Source organism: Oncorhynchus gorbuscha, linkage group LG24 (assembly GCF_021184085.1).
Source record: "Oncorhynchus gorbuscha isolate QuinsamMale2020 ecotype Even-year linkage group LG24, OgorEven_v1.0, whole genome shotgun sequence".
Taxonomy (NCBI): Eukaryota; Metazoa; Chordata; class Actinopteri; order Salmoniformes; family Salmonidae; genus Oncorhynchus; species Oncorhynchus gorbuscha.
In genome coordinates, this window is record NC_060196.1 from 3,266,983 (window position 1) to 3,289,179 (window position 22,197).

At 48.7% G+C, this 22,197-nt stretch overlaps 1 protein-coding gene across 7 annotated transcripts in view; it reads right to left on the reverse strand.

The window, feature by feature from the left end:
* LOC124012699 (type II inositol 3,4-bisphosphate 4-phosphatase-like) overlaps window positions 1-22,197 on the reverse strand; it is a 235,042-nt gene that overhangs the window by 45,677 nt on the left and 167,168 nt on the right. For all 7 annotated transcript variants that reach the window (XM_046326580.1, XM_046326579.1, XM_046326581.1 and 4 more), the window contains 2 exons: window positions 12,363-12,467; window positions 9,137-9,245 (listed from right to left, as the gene is read on the reverse strand). In XM_046326580.1, the coding sequence (XP_046182536.1) occupies window positions 9,137-9,245; window positions 12,363-12,467 (214 nt within the window). The remainder of the gene's footprint in view (window positions 1-9,136; window positions 9,246-12,362; window positions 12,468-22,197) is intronic.

Genomic DNA, 22,197 nt, shown 5'->3' on the forward strand with positions numbered 1-22,197 from the left:
ACGCTGGACCGGTTCGGGTGCTACATGTAGTGCCTTGATAGACTCTGGGGCTGAGGGTTGTTTCATGGACGAAGCATGGGTTCGGAAACATGACATTCCTTTCAGAGAGTTAGAGAAGCCTACGCCCATGTTCGCCTTAGATGGTAGTCATCTTCCCAGTATCAGATTTGAGACACTACCTTTAACCCTCACAGTATCTGGTAACCACAGTGAGACTATTTCTTTTTTGATTTTCCGTTCACCGTTTACACCTGTTGTTTTGGGTCATCCCTGGCTAGTATGTCATAATCCTTCTATTAATTGGTCTAGTAATTCTATCCTATCCTGGAACGTTTCTTGTCATGTGAAGTGTTTAATGTCTGCCATCCCTCCCGTTTCTTCTGTCCCTACTTCTCAGGAGGAACCTGGCGATTTGACAGGAGTGCCGGAGGAATATCATGATCTGCGCACGGTCTTCAGTCGGTCCCGAGCCAACTCCCTTCCTCCTCACCGGTCGTATGATTGTAGTATTGATCTCCTTCCGGGGACCACTCCTCCTCGGGGTAGACTATACTCTCTGTCGGCTCCCGAACGTAAGGCTCTCGAGGATTATTTGTCTGTGTCTCTTGACGCCGGTACCATTGTGCCTTCTTCCTCTCCGGCCGGGGCGGGGTTCTTTTTGTTAAGAAGAAGGACGGTACTCTGCGCCCCTGCGTGGATTATCGAGGGCTGAATGACATAACGGTTAAGAATCGTTATCCGCTTCCCCTTATGTCATCAGCCTTCGAGATTCTGCAGGGAGCCAGGTGCTTTACTAAGTTGGACCTTCGTAACGCTTACCATCTCGTGCGCATCAGAGAGGGGGACGAGTGGAAAACGGCGTTTAACACTCCGTTAGGGCATTTTGAGTACCGGGTTCTGCCGTTTGGTCTCGCCAATGCGCCAGCTGTTTTTCAGGCATTAGTTAATGATGTTCTGAGAGACATGCTGAACATCTTTGTTTTTGTCTATCTTGACGATATCCTGATTTTTCTCCGTCACTCGAGATTCATGTTCAGCACGTTCGACGTGTTCTACAGCGCCTTTTAGAGAATTGTCTCTACGTAAAGGCTGAGAAGTGCTCTTTTCATGTCTCCTCCGTTACTTTTCTCGGTTCCGTTATTTCCGCTGAAGGCATTCAGATGGATTCCGCTAAGGTCCAAGCTGTCAGTGATTGGCCCGTTCCAAGGTCACGTGTCGAGTTGCAGCGCTTTTTAGGTTTCGCTAATTTCTATCGGCGTTTCATTCGTAATTTCGGTCAAGTTGCTGCCCCTCTCACAGCTCTTACTTCTGTCAAGACGTGTTTTAAGTGGTCCGGTTCCGCCCAGGGAGCTTTTGATCTTCTAAAAGAACGTTTTACGTCCGCTCCTATCCTCGTTACTCCTGACGTCACTAGACAATTCATTGTCGAGGTTGACGCTTCAGAGGTAGGCGTGGGAGCCATTCTATCCCAGCGCTTCCAGTCTGACGATAAGGTTCATCCTTGCGCTTATTTTTCTCATCGCCTGTCACCATCTGAGCGCAACTATGATGTGGGTAACCGTGAACTGCTCGCCATCCGCTTAGCCCTAGGCGAATGGCGACAGTGGTTGGAGGGGGCGACCGTTCCTTTTGTCGTTTGGACAGACCATAAGAACCTTGAGTACATCCGTTCTGCCAAACGACTTAATGCCCGTCAAGCTCGTTGGGCGTTGTTTTTCGCTCGTTTCGAGTTTGTGATTTCTTACCGTCCGGGTAGCAAGAACACCAAGCCTGATGCCTTATCCCGTCTGTTTAGTTCTTCTGTGGCTTCTACTGATCCCGAGGGGATTCTTCCTTATGGGCGTGTTGTCGGGTTAACAGTCTGGGGAATTGAAAGACAGGTTAAGCAAGCACTCACGCACACTGCGTCGCCGCGCGCTTGTCCTAGTAACCTCCTTTTCGTTCCTGTTTCCACTCGTCTGGCTGTTCTTCAGTGGGCTCACTCTGCCAAGTTAGCTGGTCATCCCGGTGTTCGAGGCACTCTTGCGTCTATTCGCCAGCGCTTTTGGTGGCCGACTCAGGAGCGTGACACGCGCCGTTTCGTGGCTGCTTGTTCGGACTGCGCGCAGACTAAGTCGGGTAACTCTCCTCCTCCCCATTCCTTCTCGACCATGGTCTCACATCGCCCTAGACTTCATTACCGGTCTGCCTTTGTCTGCGGGGAAGACTGTGATTCTTACGGTTGTCGATAGGTTCTCTAAGGCGGCACATTTCATTCCCCTCGCTAAACTTCCTTCCGCTAAGGAGACGGCACAAATCATTATCGAGAATGTATTCAGAATTCATGGCCTCCCGTTAGACGCCGTTTCAGACAGAGGCCCGCAATTCACGTCACAGTTTTGGAGGGAGTTCTGTCGTTTGATTGGTGCGTCCGTCAGTCTCTCTTCCGGGTTTCATCCCCAGTCTAACGGTCAAGCAGAGAGGGCCAATCAGACGATTGATCGCATACTACGCAGCCTTTCTTTCAGAAACCCTGCGTCTTGGGCAGAACAGCTCCCCTGGGCAGAATACGCTCACAATTCGCTTCCTTCGTCTGCTACCGGGTTATCTCCGTTTCAGAGTAGTCTGGGTTACCAGCCTCCTCTGTTCTCATCCCAGCTTGCCGAGTCCAGCGTTCCCTCCGCTCAAGCGTTTGTCCAACGTTGTGAGCGCACCTGGAGGAGGGTGAGGTCCGCACTTTGCCGTTACAGGGCACAGACTGTGAGAGCCGCCAATAAACGCAGGATTAAGAGTCCAAGGTATTGTTGCGGCCAGAGAGTGTGGCTTTCCACTCGCAACCTTCCTCTTACGACAGCTTCTCGTAAGTTGACTCCGCGGTTCATTGGTCCGTTCCGTGTCTCCCAGGTCGTCAATCCTGTCGCTGTGCGACTGCTTCTTCCGCGACATCTTCGTCGCGTCCATCCTGTCTTCCATGTCTCCTGTGTCAAGCCCTTTCTTCGCACCCCGTTCGTCTTCCCTCCCCCTCCCGTCCTTGTCGAGAGCGCACCTATTTACAAGGTACATAAGATCATGGACATGCGTTCTCGGGGACGGGGTCACCAATACTTAGTGGATTGGGAGGGTTACGGTCCTGAGGAGAGGAGTTGGGTTCCGTCTCGGGACGTGCTGGACCGTTCACTCATTGATGATTTCCTCCGTTGCCGCCAGGATTCCTCCTCGAGTGCGCCAGGAGGCGCTCGGTGAGTGGGGGGTACTGTCATGTTTTGTCATTTATTATCTTGTCTTGTCCCTGTGCTTCCCATTCTATTCGTTTCCCTCTGCTGGTCTTATTAGGTTCTTTCCCTCTTTCTATTCCTCTCTCTCCCCCTCCCTCTCTCACTCTCTCGCTCTCTCTTCTCTCTATCGTTCCGTTCCTGCTCCCAGCTGTTCCTATTCCCCTAATCATCATTTAGTCTTCCCACACCTGTTCCCGATCCTTTTCCCTGATTAGAGTCCCTATTTCTCTCCTTGTTATTCGTTTCTGCCCTGTCGGTTCCTTGTCTAGAATTCACCGTGCTGTGTTTGTGTATCGCCCTGTCGTGTCGTGTTTTCCTCAGATGCTGCGTGGTGAGCAGGTGTCTGAGTCTGTCTGGTTCAAGTGCCTTCCCGAGGCTACCTGCTGTTCACCTGCTGTTCAAGATCGAGTCTCCAGTTTGTCCTCGTCATTTCGAGTGAAAGTTGTGTTTTTTGATTGTATTTACTTTACTGGATTAAAGACTCTGTTTTCGCCAAGTCGCTTTTGGGTCCTCTTTCACCTGCATGACAGGAATATCCTTGTTTACAATGGTGGAGGAATGTTGTTGTTAGGTGTTTAATCAAGAAGCAAAGGATTTTGGCTGTGTTTCTTAGCGTCTACTGACAATTTGCTGAGCCACAAGCTAGTTAGTTTAATGTAAAAATACATGTTTGTATACACGTTATTACTCTGCAGACGATCTTATATCTCCGGTAGGTTACATCTGAGAGAACCAGAACCTCCCAGGAGGGGGCGGTGGGGAGGGGGGTCTTTATCGACCCAACTCTCCCCCAGACACAGCCTCCCTAGTGGGCTAGCTATCCCACACCTCGCTCTCCGCCCTGGAGCATCCACCCACCCACTCTAGACCTACCTATTAGAAGGAATTATCAAAACTAGCTAATAGTAAGCAGTCTAGCAAAACGTCGTCCCTTGATGTTCCTAAACGATCAATGGGAATTGGTTATGACAGTAATGAGAGGGAGAGAGGGAAAGAGAAAAAGGAGGAGAAGAAGAAGAAGCAGCAGCCTCTCTTCTCTAATTAAGCCCGTGTCTCTGGCTCATGGCTAATTAATAGTGGGGAAGGAAATTAATGAAGAGCTTCCAGGCCTGCTGTTGACAGCCAGCAGGAGCAGAACACTGCATCGGAGGACGGCAGGACCCGGGCCAAAAAACACACTCTGTCATTGAGACACAGACAGGCCTGGTACTGTAAGGCAACTGATTCTAGACCAGTCTGGTCACTGCTAAAGCCCACTCTGTCAAAAGTGAGAGGACTGTATAGCAACTGATCCTAGACTAGCATGGACCTGACCTGACCAGACCAATGCCATTGGCAAAACCCACTCCGTCATAGAGACAAGGCTGGAATGCCACTGATCGCAGACCAGTTAATAGGGCCACTGTCAAAGTCCTCCTCCATCAAACAGACATACAACCTGCACCAGACTGATGCCAGAACAGCCTGTGTTTGAACAAGATTGTGTCCATTGGTTCCTCAGGTCTGGTTCCCCAAAGCCCAGTCTGTCGTAAGACAGTGCAGGATAGCAACTGATCTTAGAACCGTTTCTCAAATCAAATAAGGACCAACAGCCACTCTCTCACGGGACTAGGCACTGATTTCAGACCAGTCCTTACTGTAGATCTGACGAGGGCTACTGCCAAAACCCACACTATCATATAGGAGGACAGGAGCATAGTAATATGAAATGAAATGCACAGTTTCTTACATCTGACCAGGGCTACTGCCCTTCTCCATCACACAGACAGACAGCCTGATGCCAGAACAGCCTGTGTTTGCACAAGATAGTGTTAATCAGTTCACTACTGGTTCTAATACTGTCACGTTCTGACCGTAGTTCTTTTGTTATCTTTGTTTTAGTATGGTCAGGGCGTGAGTTGGGTGGGTTGTCTATGTTTGATTTTCTATGAGTTGGTATTTCTGTGTTTGGCCTGGTATGGTTCTCAATCAGAGGCAGCTGTCAATCGTTGTCCCTGATTGAGAACCATAATGAGGCAGCCTGTTTTCACCCTTGATTTGTGGGTGATTATTTTCTGTTGAGTGTTTGTATTCTGCACCAGACAGAACTGTTTCGGTTTCGTTCGTTCACTTTGTTGTTTTGTTCAGTGTTGAATTTCTTTATTAAAAATATGGACACTACCCACGCTGTGCATTGGTCCTCACCTTCTTCCACCGACGACCGTTACAAATACACAACTTATTTTGCTCCTTTGCACTCCAGTATCTCTACTTGCACATCAACATCTGCACATCTATCACTCCAGTGTTAATGCTAAATTGTAATTATTTCACCGCTATGGCCTATTTATTGCCTTACCTCCCTAATCTTACTACATTTGCGCACACTGTATAGATTTTTCTATTGTGTTATTGACTGTATGTTTGTTTATGTGTAACTCTGTGTTGTTATTTGTGTCACACTGCTATGCTTTATCTTGGCCAGGTTGCAGTTGTAAATGAGAACTTGTTCTCAACTGGCCTACCTGGTTAAATAAAATTTTTAAAACTGCCAAGGTCCTCTCTTTGAGACCTTGACATCAGGGGACTCTATTAGGAGTATGTATTGTAGCCTGAACCAAACTGTCCCTGCTGTGATTGCTGCTCCCCTCCACACCCCAAAATGACCGTTAGGCAATGTTGCCTGAGCAGACAGGCAGCCGCACAGCAATAAAGGTCAGATACTCGGCAGTGCGTACAGCGTAGGAGCGACACAGCACAGCTTGCGCGCGCGCACACACACACACACACACACACACACACACACACACACACACACACACACACACACACACACACACACACACACACACACACACACACACACACACACACACACACACACACACACACACACACACACACACACACACACACACCACCTGACCTCATAAGCTGGGGCAGCCCTCATGCTGGGGCCCAGTGCGTGTACACACAAGCACACACACAATTGGAGAGAGAGAGAACGAGAGAGCGAGAGAGTACTGTATAAAAACAAGAAGTGCTTCAACCTCAGCCCAGCAGTGTTTCCCCTTACAGATCCCGATGATGCACATTAAATAAACCTGGGCTCCAGCCAAAGTAAGCGTCTCTTATCACTGTACAAAAAGCTGAGTGATTCAAAGGAGTGGCTTGTTAAAGAAAGATTAGTCTGCAACGTCTACAGGGTTCAATTAAAAAGAAGAAAAATAAGAAAATGGGTTACTTTTCAAACAGCCATTTGGGTGGAAGGCATTAATGAAAGCTAAATGCACCTGCCCTGTATGTAAATAGCTTTGTAGGATACTGATGGGGCCCGAAGTGCAGCTGTTAATTTAACTTCCTTTCAAGGCCCCATACTAAGAAGATACCGCTGGCTCCGGCTGTTGCTCCCATCCCGCTCTCTCTCCCTCTCCCCATCTCTCACCTCCCTCTCTTTCGCACACTCCTCTTCTATCCCCTCTTCCTTCCCAACCCACTCACTCTCCACCATCTCTCCCGTCTCCACCCCTCCCTTCTCCCTCCGCTCCGCTCTCGCTCTCCCTCTCCGCTCTCGCTCTCCCTCTCCCTCTTCGCTCTCCCCTCCCTCTCCGCTCTCCCCTCCCTCCCTCCCTCCCTCCCTCCCTCCCTCCCTCCCTCCCTCCCTCCCTCCCTCCCTCCCTCCCTCCCTCCCTCCCTCCCTCCCTCCCTCCCTGCTCTCTCCTCTCTCCCTCCCTTTCCCCTCCCCTCCCTCCCTCCATCCATGCTCTCTCCTCTCCCCCTCCCTCTCCCCTCCCTCTCCGCTCTCCCCTCCCTCCCTCCATCTCTCCTCTCCCCCCTCCCTCTCCCCGCTCTCTTCCCCTCCTCTAGGTGTCCGAGATGAATGGCTCTTTTTTTGCCCTCCTGGTTCCACCTCCAGGTTTTTCATTTTTCCTCTCCTCCCTGTGATTCATTTATATGTCATTGAACAGTCAAGTCTCACATCTAGACTATTGTTCCCTTTAATCAAATACGATTACAAAAGGCTCTTGTTCAAAGGCAGGGTGTCTGTCTGTGTGTGTCTACAGATTAGGTCTAAACTCGCTATCTATTTTCATAACATGACTTAATTTCAATTTATTTCAAAACACAAAACACGGTCTTCAACAGCACATTGAAGAGCACCTCTTGGCAGATACGCTCGAGTCAAAATAAAAGTGTCCACCGTGGCATAACATGCAAATTAAGTCACGGGAATTGATTTTCGCCCATTGAAAGAAAACATACAACTCCATTAAAATGCCAACGAGGCAAATAGAAGCAAATCCAAGATAACCATGGAGAGGAGCATGAAATCCCATTTTAGGGAAATGACTGACAAATGACTGGATTCCCGGTCAGACATGAGATGGGGCTTGGCAGTTGGCTGTTCCTCGATTAGCCAGGCGGAAAATTGAAAAATATAAGCTACAGTTAGCTAAGTCAAATATGAGACAAAAAAATATCCCTGGGTACTCCTTCCTTGCCCAGTCTAATCTCTCTTTCAAAGCAATTGATTTTACTTCAGTGGACTCTCTTCGTTCCATAATATGCTAACTCTTATCGTAGTGTATGCTAGCAGATAAGCGTTGACTACTGGGCAAATTCACTTGTGCAGTTCTAACTTATTTTTCTTCAAACTTCTTTTCTCTTGGTTTCATTCTTTCTTTCTCTCTCTCTCTCTCTTTCTTTCTCTCCATCTCCTCTTACCCTCTTCTTTGTTGAGCTCTAAACCCAGTGTAACTAATTGGCTCTGACATGGTCCATAATGACTCGGCACTCGACAGAGAAGCTTTGGGGAAAATCACCTCTCATTTCCTCGGGCATCACTCAAGTGGCCACACGCTGAACCCATGACAACCCCCCTCCATCTTACAGCATGGGAAGAGCAAACGTCGACAAGATACAAAACGCTGATCTCAGATCGGAGGACATTAAAGCGGCCATTTTGATTAACGACCCCAGGGCCAAGCTGTATTCCTAAAACTGTATTCCTAAAAACAGAGCACTCTCAGAGTGAGAGTGCTGATCTAGGATCAGTTTAGCATTTTACCTAATATTGAATACGATGAAATGGACGGGGGAGGGCCTGATCCTAGATCAGCACTTCTTACTATGAGACGCTTTATGAATAGCTATGGGGGATGGTGGTTGGGACTGTTACTGTACTGTCACTGTTCTCAGTTCACCTACATCACTATATTACCCCCATCGGGGTGTTTGTCAGGCCTGTGACGGCCCCGCTCAATGAGAACATACCAATTAGACATGTCTTCTCCGTCAGAGAGAGAGACTCTACACAGCCACAGCCCGCGATGGGCGCTAGGTAATTGAATCAAACAGACACAATTCAATCACAGTCTCTCGGAGTGTCAATAGGGACGACTCAGGGTTATTGCGAAGGGACCTGGAAGATCCAAAATGGCCACCGCACAGAGAGAGAAGCCGGTGAGTAAATACAAAAAGCCTGAGTCAGTCAACAGTCTCATCGGCATTAGGGCCTACGCCCCTCCAGTCAAACATAGCCGTCAGTGGCAAACAGAGCAGATCCCAATTGAGTCAAACCTCCCAGCTCCCAGCTCAGCTGTCACTAACAGTACTGTGTAGCCTACATTCACCTGTCGTTAGCAGAACAAGCCTCACATGAAATCCAGTCAGAGACAGACTTACATCCATCCTTCTCTGTTAGTATCCTATACCTCTCCACCCTAAAGTGGGCCAATCCAAAATGGCACCCTATACCCAGGCCAAAAGTAGTGCACTGTACTATACATGGAATATGGTGTCTTTTTGGACAAAGACACTTTAACGCTTTATTTAACCAGGAGGCAGGCAAGGCAGCCCTGTCTCTGCTGCATGGTATGTGTTGTATAATGAGGCTGTCTCACCTCTTCTTCTCTGCCTCATGTCTGCTCAGTAGTCGCTGCAGCCCTCCGCCCTTAAAGCCCTGGAAGTGGGCCGCTGGAGCCCCCACCGTGATCACGTCATAGAATGCATCTGGGGAGGCAAGAAGGTGTCCCGCCTGGGGTTAGTCGGAACTGTGTTGTACAGTACAATACACCAAGTAGAGAGGAAGGGATTGGGAAATTGAAGAAGGGGGGTCAAGAAGGAGGGGAGGGTTTGAGAAAAAGACAAACATGAGACTGATATCAACTTTTCCTTCCTCAGAAGGAAGGTGGAAAATTGTGATGCAGGACAATAGTCATACAAGGTTTTGTTTGGAATGTGTAAGGAGGTCTGACAGTAGTGTGGACTGAGGAGAGGTGGTGATGATGAGTGTGTGTGTGTGTGTGTGTGTGTGTGTGTGTGTGTGTGTGTGTGTGTGTGTGTGTGTGTGTGTGTGTGTGTGTGTGTGTGTGTGTGTGTGTGTGTGTGTGTGTGTGTGTGTGTGTGTGTGTGTGTGTGTGTGTGTGTGTGTGTGTGTGTGTGTATCCTCCACTGTAGTGGTTTAGTGCGGTGGAGGACAGCTAACGAACGGCCTCTGGGACGGCAGAGCAGCCAGCCGCCACAAAAAGTCCTGTTTGAAGTCCCGTCGACAGCAATTACTGACAGCGCTGCTCTGAATGCGAAGGTTGGGAAGGGTATTGGTTGGCACTCGCCCCACGCTTCCGTCTTAATGATCCCATGGTCGCCGACATGGCCCCCTTGTCCCCCACCTCTCCCTGCTCGGCCCCTGGGTTCTCAAACTTCCCAGCTCCCCTTAATTGGCTACTGCCTCACAACGTACAGCGACACAATGAAATACAATGGTGAGCCGGCAACATCACTCACACGGGCCAATTTGCCCTAGCTGATTTCCTAGTGTGTGTCCCCCCCCCCCCCGTCTGCCCCCATAAATCGACTGGAGAACCATAGGGTGGGGGGGGCCTGTCTCTCTCTCCCTGGGAGGATAAATTATTGCGGGCCGGTGAGAAACATTTGAATAATTCCTACTTAAACAGGACATGGGAATTAAGGGCGATAAAATGTCCCTTTTACATAGCCCAAATGGACACTGTTTCCTTACTCTGCAATTATTGACAGGCTGAGGAATAAGGAGCTAATATCTTGCAATCAATATCTTAGCATTAAGTAGTTATTATTGAGTTAACCTTAGCTCAGAGACGCACAGTTAGAGACCAAGCATTTATGCTATGACTATTGTGAATAACATTTACCACTGGACATTTCACCAAATAATAATCCAGGGAATATTACTCCAAACATGTGAGGACTGTGGTTCGTATCCATTTAAAAGTAATCACATTTATTACAGTTACGCAATAAGAATACAATTTGCAAATGATATACATACCAGAAATCTTCACGATAAAAAGGATACAAAATATTCTTTTTAAAATAAGTCTTAACAGCATAAAATATTCACCACTACAGTACCAACGTATATCAGGTTAACCAATGACTCCATGATCTAAGTTAAAGCTCAACTTATTCTTCCAAGAGAGCCAATTCCCTGTATCTCCTATTGTCTAATTAACATCACTTTGATGGCCCCAAACATGACAACAAAGACATGAAAACCCACACATTCTCAGGTCTAATCCCCACACCTCAACACCGTATGATAAGACACCTGTGTTGCTCTTCTTTGAACTATCCGCCGTCCGGCGAACAGAATGACAGTTTCTCTGTAAGAATAAATCCATACGCTGACCACTGAAACATGTCAACCTTCGTAGCTCTTCCTGAACTCTTGAAACAATCCAAACATGAATTTCGTCGATTCAAGTCCTTCTTTACACCTCTCCTGGCTTCAGTGACCCTAGGACATCTGTGGGAATGTCTCTTCCTCGAGATGGCCACAGATGTGATCGCCCCTAGATGGTCTGTCGTTCAAACAATGCCATAAACGGTGACTGAGTCATCATACTGTGCTCCCACGCCAGCGAGTCGCTAGTAGCGTCGCCTTCTCTCATTCTCTCACTACATGATCAATAGTGGAACGCAAATCCAAATGCAAAAGCTATGCATGGTTTGGTTTGGTTTGTTTGGGAGGAAAGAAAAAACAAACTAGAGGAAATACTACTATAATTCCTGACAAGCACAGAAAACTAGGTGACTAACAGAAAGGATGCTGATGTCATTTACATGGATGGACGTGTGTTTAACACATGCCTTCTTGGAACGTAAGGCGAAGTGAATCGTTTTTTAACCCCAAAAGAACAACTGCCCAAGGGAGTGACCAGACTAGACTATGTGGAAGCCATTTTATCAACAAACAAAGCACCAACATGTGTTTCAAGAGCTATTATGTCTTCTGAAACTTGGCAGCAGAAACCAAGCTGAACTGAACCAGGAAAGATCTCTTTCAACAAATTCTCCCTCTTTCTCAGGGGTGGTAGACTTCTGACTAACCCTTCTTTTTGACCAGTCAGTCAGTGGTCATGGTTTTCGCTAACAGCTCCATTCCCTTTATTCTCCTTATTGTCCCTGATGTGCAGCGTAGTCGAGATCTGTGTCAAGGCTTGTCTAGCCTTCAACTTTACAATCAATCAAACGGCGAGAGAACTCGAAACTGAGGAACATTCCCCAGGAGCTAGCGCGTTTGCAGTTACTGAGCTCATCCCAGAGCTGGTAGAGCTTGTAGCGTGTAGAAGCGTGTCAGCGGCCATAATGCATTTTGACAAGTCTAGGGCTGAACTACAGAGAGGTGAGTATTGGGGTTGGTTATAGAGGGAGGTGGAAGCTCTAAGCCAGGCTATTCTGTGTATTCCCTCTCAGGGCCAAACGCGTAGGGCTTCATGAGACCATTGTCTGTCGGTCGGTCGGTCTGTCTGTCAGAGTTAATGTGCACCTGTCAGCACCCCAGATGCCTCTGATCCGCGCCTTGTGCGCTCTCCTGACAAGAGAAGAAGTAGAGCAAAGGACGTGAACTCTTGAACTGTAGCGGCTGTAGGTGACGTGCAAGACCACAGTGCTCATTCCCAGCAGCTGGAAAACCCCCATGAAGTTGTAATAGTCAGGGTTATATTCATTAGGGCACACTATAACCCTGAAAACTAAAATGTACATTTCTTATTGGACAAGTCCAGCTAGTCCTTCCCTGTTTTAATCTGTTTTTTTGTGCCTAATGAATATAAGCCGTATGCTTTATAGGTCCATTTGGACACACACCTGTTTGTCTGGGACACGTCACCCTCATCCTCTGGGTGTGCAGGTTGATAGGGATGAACTCTAGATACCGCTGGGCCTTGCTGCAGCTCGGCTTGAACGACGGACCTGGAAAAGATAGCGGAGAAAAGATGTCAGTATTGGACACATTGCAAGCCATTAAGATGTTTATAACTGAAAGAGGCTTTCCACGTCAGGTAGAAGGCCTCATAGTAGAGCCCAGTGACACCCTACACTCCCTCCCATCTGGTAGAAGGCCTCATAGTAGAGCCCAGTGACACCCAGCACTCCTTCCCATCAGGTAGAAGGACTCATAGTAGAGTCCAGTGACACCCAGCACTCCTTCCCATCAGGTAGAAGGACTCATAGTAGAGCCCAGTGACACCCTACACTCCTCCCATCAGGTAGAAGGCCTCATAGTAGAGCCCAGTGACACCCTACGCTCCCTCCCATCTGGTAGAAGGCCTCATAGTAGAGCCCAGTGACACCCTACACTCCCTCCCATCTGGGCCTCATAGTAGAAGGCCTCCCATCTGGTAGTCATAGTAGAGCCCAGTGACACCCAGCACTCCTTCCCATCAGGTAGAAGGACTCATAGTAGAGCCCAGTGACACCCTACACTCTCTCCCATCAGGTAGAAGGCCTCATAGTAGAGCCCAGTGACACCCTACACTCCCTCCCATCTGGTAGAAGGCCTCATAGTAGAGCCCAGTGACACCCTACACTCCCTCCCATCTGGTAGAAGGCCTCATAGTAGAGCCCAGTGACACCCAGCACTCCTTCCCATCAGGTAGAAGGACTCATAGTAGAGCCCAGTGACACCCTACACTCTCTCCCATCAGGTAGAAGGCCTCATAGTAGAGCCCAGTGACACCCTACACTCCCTCCCATCAGGTAGAAGGCCTCATAGTAGAGCCCAGTGACACCCTACACTCCCTCCCATCTGGTAGAAGGCCTCATAGTAGAGCCCAGTGACACCCTACACTCCCTCCCATCTGGTAGAAGGCCTCATAGTAGAGCCCAGTGACACCCTACACTCCCTCCCATCAGGTAGAAGGCCTCATAGTAGAGCCCAGTGACACCCTACACTCCCTCCCATCTGGTAGAAGGCCTCATAGTAGAGCCCAGTGACACCCTACACTCCCTCCCATCTGGTAGAAGGCCTCATAGTAGAGCCCAGTGACACCCTACACTCCCTCCCATCTGGTAGAAGGCCTCATAGTAGAGCCCAGTGACACCCAGCACTCCTTCCCATCAGGTAGAAGGACTCATAGTAGAGTCCAGTGACACCCAGCACTCCTTCCCATCAGGTAGAAGGACTCATAGTAGAGCCCAGTGACACCCTACACTCTCTCCCATCAGGTAGAAGGCCTCATAGTAGAGCCCAGTGACACCCTACGCTCCCTCCCATCTGGTAGAAGGCCTCATAGTAGAACCCAGTGACACCCTACACTCCCTCCCATCAGGTAGAAGGCCTCATAGTAGAGCCCAGTGACACCCTACACTCCCTCCCATCTGGTAGAAGGCCTCATAGTAGAGCCCAGTGACACCCAGCACTCCTTCCCATCAGGTAGAAGGACTCATAGTAGAGCCCAGTGACACCCTACACTCTCTCCCATCAGGTAGAAGGCCTCATAGTAGAGCCCAGTGACACCCTACACTCCCTCCCATCTGGTAGAAGGCCTCATAGTAGAGCCCAGTGACACCCTACACTCCCTCCCATCTGGTAGAAGGCCTCATAGTAGAGCCCAGTGACACCCAGCACTCCTTCCCATCAGGTAGAAGGACTCATAGTAGAGCCCAGTGACACCCTACACTCTCTCCCATCAGGTAGAAGGCCTCATAGTAGAGCCCAGTGACACCCTACACTCCCTCCCATCAGGTAGAAGGCCTCATAGTAGAGCCCAGTGACACCCTACACTCCCTCCCATCTGGTAGAAGGCCTCATAGTAGAGCCCAGTGACACCCTACTCTCCCTCCCATCAGGTAGAAGGCCTCATAGTAGAGCCCAGTGACACCCTACACTCCCTCCCATCAGGTAGAAGGCCTCATAGTAGAGCCCAGTGACACCCTACACTCCCTCCCATCAGGTAGAAGGCCTCATAGTAGAGCCCAGTGACACCCTACACTCCCTCCCATCTGGTAGAAGGCCTCATAGTAGAGCCCAGTGACACCCTACACTCCCTCCCATCAGGTAGAAGGCCTCATAGTAGAGCCCAGTGACACCCTACACTCCCTCCCATCAGGTAGAAGGCCTCATAGTAGAGCCCAGTGACACCCTACACTCCCTCCCATCAGGTAGAAGGCCTCATAGTAGAGCCCAGTGACACCCTACACTCCCTCCCATCAGGTAGAAGGCCTCATAGTAGAGCCCAGTGACACCCTACACTCCCTCCCATCTGGTAGAAGGCCTCATAGTAGAGCCCAGTGACACCCTACACTCCCTCCCATCTGGTCTTGCAACGCTTAGTGGTGTCTCTCAAATCCACACTATTAGCTCAACTTTAAAGTGCCACCTCATCACGTAACTAAGAATATGCAGAAAGCACCAAATTCAGCATCTTCATCTTCAATGTCATAGATTACAAGATCATGTTATCAAACTCATAGACCAAACACAGGAGCCTATCGGCTGCATGCCACCAATCCTTAAGGAGTCAGACCCTTGAGTACAGAAATGTTTCATTACGCCGATTCTGTTGCAAAACGTTCTTTAAACGGATGCAAACGGAACGAAACGGGGAAGGACCTACCTGAATGTTCAATAGAAACCCTGGTTTTGTTGCAAAATGTAACGGTTTGCAACTGTTTGGACGAATGATTACACCCCAGTTCATTACTAGCCTGTGCTTCTTATCTGGATGAGCTCGTAGCTCCAGTTATGACCCTCACATGTCAGCACAGACAGAAATATATACCTTTTAAAAATACACCTATTACAAACACCTATATCTTCTAATGGACAGGTTATGCATAGCTACTGTAAAATCACTTTAAAGCCTGGATTTACCTTCCAATGCAAGATACATAGAAATATATATCACAGATATCAGAGACTTCTCCGTATTTCAAAACCAGCTCAATTTCAGATCAGGCCTTCCAATGCATCCACTAATATTCAGTGTAATCCTCTAAGCATAGGATTTGGTCCTCTTTTGCACCACTTGCTTTGTACCAAACTTCCAATTAAAACTTTACCCCCAAAAGATAAAGCACAGGCTTATGCTGAAGATGAAAAACATTATCTGACGCTCCACGCCGGTAGCGTAAATCCTAAATATGTAAATAGAGCTGGAAAACTTTCTTTGAAATAGGGCTAAGCTTTTAAGAACAGTCAAACAACGCAGGCTATCTGACATTCTGCGGTGTTTGCTGAAGGAGAGGGTATTTGTGTGAGTCAAGATAAATGTAGGGGAAAAACAGGTACACACACACACACACACACACACACACACACACACACACACACACACACACACACACACACACACACACACACACACACACACACACACACAGACACACAGACACACACACACACACACACACACACACACACACACACACACACACACAGGGAAAATCGTATTCTCCTCAAACAAACATTTGAAGTTCTCTTCCAAATTACTTCCACATCAAAAATGTTTAATTGGGTTTTCTCTCGATTCGATCAGAACTCTGTGTTTCCAGCTTTGAGAAATTCCACGCAACTCAAACAATCAATCAGACATTCAAACATGGGGAAAAAACAAGTTGATGTGTCTGCATAAGGACTGGGTGTACCCTTGTCCTGTGTATTCCATTTGAGCAGAGAGGTCTATACATCCCATTTGTCAATGTATTGTTGGAATCCCATTTTAGACAAAAGTCCTTTCAGCCAAGACTATAATAAACTGTTCCAAGTAGATGTTTGCGGTGCTAATTCCAAATATATATCCACAGGGAAAAGCAAACACAGAATACCAAAGTTATAGGCTCAGTAATTTCATTTATTTAGATATCCTGCTTGTGCTTTTCCCTGTGGATATATATTTTACATCCCGTTTCCCCATCCCACCCAGCGTTAGGAGGACCCAGTGAGCGTTCCCACCTGCAGGAGTCAGTGTGCTGTCTAGGACACCACACGTGTCCCCACTACCACCCAGCGTTAGGAGGACCCAGTGAGCGTTCACACCTGCAGGAGTCAGTGTGCTGTCTAGGACACCACACGTGTCCCACTACCACCCATGAAACATTTAACTGCTCTCTTCCAGTGGGCTACACTTACAACATGCTAGCCTGATGCTAGCACATCTGGTCTCCAGCTGCTTACTTACAGATGTCCACACAGGCTCCAGATTATTGACTGTACATTTTTGTACAGGCCCTACACGGGATGCTAGCTAGGGTTCAAGTCTGTTTCATTCCTTTGCCATGTGTGATGGCCAAATACCCAAATTATATCCGGCTATTCGTTTAATATCTGTATCACCACCCTTCAAAAGCTCCTAGTTTGGCAGCCATCTTGATATTCTTGTTTCTGACGTCACATATTCATCTGTAGCATTTAGCTAAACATGCCCTATGACCTCTCCCAGCTGTGCTAGATTGAAGGATCTCTTACAGCTAATGCTAAAGTCTGCCAATGGCCTTGCCATCACTTCAGCTCAGTGGGCTGCCACCAGTCACTCTGTCAACTGTGTGCACTGGGGCTAATCAAGCTAGCGACCGGTGCGGGTTAGATGAATTAGCCGTATCAAATTCCCATCTGTTTGCCCAGGTGGTCAATCTGTGTGACAGGAGGGAGCCAGGATACTGACCCACACACAGCTGGCTGGCCAGAGTGGAGAGTGTTGGAGTGGAGGGACTCTCTCATTCTGATTTAACCCTGATTTTACCAGGTAAGTTGACTGTGAACACATTCTCATTTACAGCAACGACCTGGAGAATAGTTACAGGTGAGAGGAGGAGGGATGAATGAGCCTATTGGAAGCTGGGGATGATTATGTGGCCATGATGGTATGAGGGACAGATTGGGAATTTAGCCAGGACACCGGGGTTAACACCATGGGATCTTTAGTGATCACAGAGAGTCAGGACACCCGTTTAACATCCCATCCAAAAGACAGCACCCTACACAAGGCAATGTCCCCAATCACTGCCCTGGGGCATTGGGATATTTTTGGGGGGACCAAAGGAAAGAGTGCCTCTTACTGGCACTCCAACACCACTTCAAGCAGCATCTGGTCTCCCATCCAGGACCAACCCTGCTTAGCTTCAGAGGCAAGCCAGCAGTGGGATGCAGGGTCTCTCTCTGTCAGCCTGAAGACACATTATGGGATGCCTTTGGATCGCTAACTTCAGAAACGGTTGTTCAATCCACTAATGATTACAGACGGAGGCAGAAAATACCTTCTCCTTCCTGTACCAATCCATTTATGAACATAGTCAATATCGTCTTTGATTAGGGCCATTTCAACCATCTGGAGAGTTCAAAAACATTTTCCAATGCAGTATCACGCATCCTTCTAAATGAAAAAAGCCAATATGTAGCAGTAGGAGCAGTTGCAGCATCCAACCAGGCCCGGTAGCTAGCTAGCAGCATAGACTTTAAAGAAGCTTAGCAGTGGGGGGGCTGGTGCTGAGGTAAGCAGAGGAACGCAGCGAAAGCCTCAGCGTTCACAGGCTCCTCAGGCCGCCTCAGGACACACTTGGCACAGCAAACAAGACTCTCAAATAACCACCGCCGGGACGGGAGGCCGGGGTTCAGATTGATGCTGGGACGGATTTGTGCATTTAAGATGTTTCCTATCCTCCCTCCACTCCTCTTGTGCGGTGCAGACAGGGATACATTTTTGGGGGTGGCTCAGGGAATTCTCTCAGAGTGTATCCGAGGATTTCCTTTCATTCAAATAGCAGGCAACTTAGAGCTCAGTGGAGGAACTGGAAACACACTGGTGGTGTCTGTAGACTGTCTACAATATACAGGACTACAGTGGCTCACACACTGGTGGTGTCTGTAGACTGTCTACAATATACAGGACTACAGTGGCTCACACACTGGTGGTGTCTGTAGACTGTCTACAATATACAGGACTACAGTGGCTCACACACTGGTGGTGTCTGTAGACTGTCTACAATATACAGGACTACAGTGGCTCACACACTGGTGGTGTCTGTAGACTGTCTACAATATACAGGACTACAGTGGCTCACACACTACTTCATCCCTCAGGCGCCTCTGTAACAATACAACAAGACTATTTAGTCTAGAAGGGGGACTTTGCTCACCATGATTGAAGAGCGTGTGACAGACGGGTCTTCACTGTAGCTGACCGAGGAAGGCCAACAAACATAGTCTAGAAGGGGGACTTTGCTCACCATGATTGAAGAGCGTGTGACAGACGGGTCTTCACTGTAGCTGACCGAGGAAGGCCAACAAACATTCACTAACGGGATTAACCAAGCTTCTAATTCGCCGGCCGGAAAACAATAGGAGTGGGAGAGATGATGAATGAATGAATGGAGTTATTAGAGCATCTGAAGTATGCTGGCGTCATTCCAGCTTAATAAGTATGAATAAAAGGAAAACAATAGGAGTGGGAGAGATGATGAATGAATGAATGGAGTTATTAGAGCATCTGAAGTATGCTGGGGTCATTCCAGCTTAATAAGTATGAATAAAAGGAAAACACCCGTTTTGTTTTTGAAACTGTGGAAGATGATTTATTCACTCAACCCCCACCCCCTCCCCCCGTGACTACAGGCACAAATCCCCACAGACTACTGGCACACAACGCAGTGAGTCCATCCTCCTCAAACACCCACAGGCTATTGGTACACAACATGTCCATCGTCCATCCTCCTCAAACCCCAGACAGGCTACTGGTACACAACACAGTGCGTCCATCCTCCTCAAACCCCCACAGACTACTGGTACATCCTCCTCAAACCCCCACAGGCTACTGGTACACAACGGTGCCCATCCTCCTCAAACCCCCACAGGCTACTGGTACACAATGCAGTGCGTCCATCCTCCTCAAACCCCCCCCCACAGGCTACTGGCACAACGTACTGGCTACTGGTACACAACGCAGTGCGTCCATCCTCCTCAAACCCCCACAGGCTACTGGTACACAACGTCGTCCATCCTCCTCAAACCCCACAGGCTACTGATACACAACGCTCCATCCTCCTCAAACCCCAGACAGGCTACACACAACGCAGTGCGTCCATCCTCCTCAAACCCCCCCAGACAGGCTACTGGTACACAACACAGTGCGTCCATCCTCCTCAAACCCCAGACAGGCTACTGCACAACACAGTCGTCCATCCTCCTCAAACCCATCCTCCTCAAACCCCAGACAGGCTACTGGTACACAACGCAGTGCGTCCATCCTCCTCAAACCCCTACTGGTACACAACGCTATCCTCCTCAAACCCCCACAGGCTACTGACACAACGTAGTGCGTCCATCCTCCTCAAACCCCCACAGGCTACTGACACAACGTACGTCCATCCTCCTCAAACCCCAGACAGGCTACTGGTACACAACGCGTCCCATCCTCCTCAAACCCCAGACAGGCTACTGGTACACAACGCAGTGCGTCCATCCTCCTCAAACCCCACAGGCTACTGGTACACAACGAGTGCGTCCATCCTCCTCAAACCCCAGACAGGCTACTGGTACACAACGCAGTGCGTCCATCCTCCTCAAACCCCAGACAGGCTACTGGTACACAACGCAGTGCGTCCATCCTCCTCAAACCCCCGACAGGCTACTGGTACACAACGTGCGTCCATCCTCCTCAAACCCCAGACAGGCTACTGGTACACAACGCAGTGCGTCCATCCTCCTCAAACCCCAGACAGGCTCTGATACACATCCTCCTCAAACCCCAGACAGGCTACTGGCTACTGGGCTACACACAACGCAGTCCTCCTCAAACCCCACAGGCTACTGGTACACAACATATCCCTCCTCAAACCCCCACAGGCTACTGATACACAACGGCTATCCTGGTACTGACAACATAGTGCGTCCATCCTCCTCAAACCCCCACAGGCTACTGACACAACGTATCCTCCTCAAACCCCAGACAGGCTACTGGTACACAACGTAGTGCGTCCATCCTCCTCAAACCCCAGACAGGCTACTGGTAGTGCGTCCATCCTCCTCAAACCCCAGACAGGCTACTGGTACACAACATAGTGCGTCCATCCTCCTCAAACCCCAGACAGGCTACTGGTACACAACGTCGTCCATCATCCTCAAACCCCAGACAGGCTACTGGTACACAACGCAGTGCGTCCATCCTCCTCAAACCCCCACAGGCTACTGATACACAACGTAGTGCGTCCATCCTCCTCAAACCCCCGACAGGCTACTGATACACAACGTAGTGCGTCCATCCTCCTCAAACCCCAGACAGGCTACTGGTACACAACGTAGTGCGTCCATCCTCCCTCCTCCTCTTCAATCTCACTTTCCCTCTCCTCCACTTTCTCACCCTCTCACTTGTAACATTGCAACTAGCCATCTCATACACACCTCTTTCTCTCTCCATCTTTCTTACATCTCTCTATCCTCCCACTCCCCACCTTTCCTTTAATCACATTAGGTATCAATATTTAACCTGCTTGCTGCCTTCTCTGCCCGGCTCGTTTAGCGTCTGTCACTGCGCCAACTTAATGCGGTGCTGGATTATAGGCTGCGAGGGCCCCCTCCTCTGCTGCATGGTGTCCAACGGCTAGCAGCTATCTTGATCATCACAAAATGCAGCATCTGGCCATGCAGGGAGAGCTGTCATGAAGCATCTCAACCCACGCCACATTGCCCTCTACTTACTAGATGGTGTGTGTGTGTGTGTGTGTGTGTGTGTGTGTGTGTGTGTGTGTGTGTGTGTGTGTGTGTGTGTGTGTGTGTGTGTGTGTGTGTGTGTGTGTGTGTGTGTGTGTGTGTGTGTGTGTGTGTGTGTGTGTGTGTGTGTGTGCAGGATGGAGCGACCATCGTCGCTCATCAGAGGGTCCAGGGAAAAAACACCTTGACAAATATCTCATTACGGAATGAGATTACGGAATGAGAGGTGTGGGAGGAAAAATCTATCACTCCATCAGGATTCTGGTCCGCTGGGATCCAAGGAAGCTGGGATATAGGGTCGATAGAGGGATAGAGTGAGAGAAAGAGAGAAAGAGCTGTTATGGCTCGTGCTGTGACCCATCAAGCATCGTGTTGTGGAAGTCTATTGAATTTGGACAGAAAAAGATAATTTGATAGTGCCAAATAATATCTGTCATTGTGTGTGTGTGTGTGTGTGTGTGTGTGTGTGTGTGTGTGTGTGTGTGTGTGTGTGTGTGTGTGTGTGTGTGTGTGTGTGTGTGTGTGTGTGTGTGTGTGTGTGTGTGTGTGTGTGTGTGTGTGTGTGTGTGTGTGTGTGTGTGTGTGGTGATTCAGCCAAACAGTTAAGTGTCTAAGTTTTGTTCTGCATTTTGTCAGTAGGAATCAGCAGGATAAGCGTGTAAACCCTATCAATATCAGATGAAGTCCCCCCCCACACACGCACGGAGTAGCACTCAATCAGCTTCCCCTTGTCAACAAAATGATTATCACGTAATTCTTCATTATCCCCCAACTTTGTTGCTATGGAAACTAACCCAGCAGAAGTCAGAAACACGGGAGAGTGTGTTTTCTGCTCTCCAGGAAGAAGGGAAGTGGAAAAGAAGAAACAAAGGTAACTCGAGGCTGCCATCGGTCCCCAAGGCCTCAGTCCTCACCTAGTGTCATTTTTTTTTACCCAGGATTAAATTCCGGATCTAATCGACATGTATCAATTATTCAAACATTAGTCAGATGAGTTCA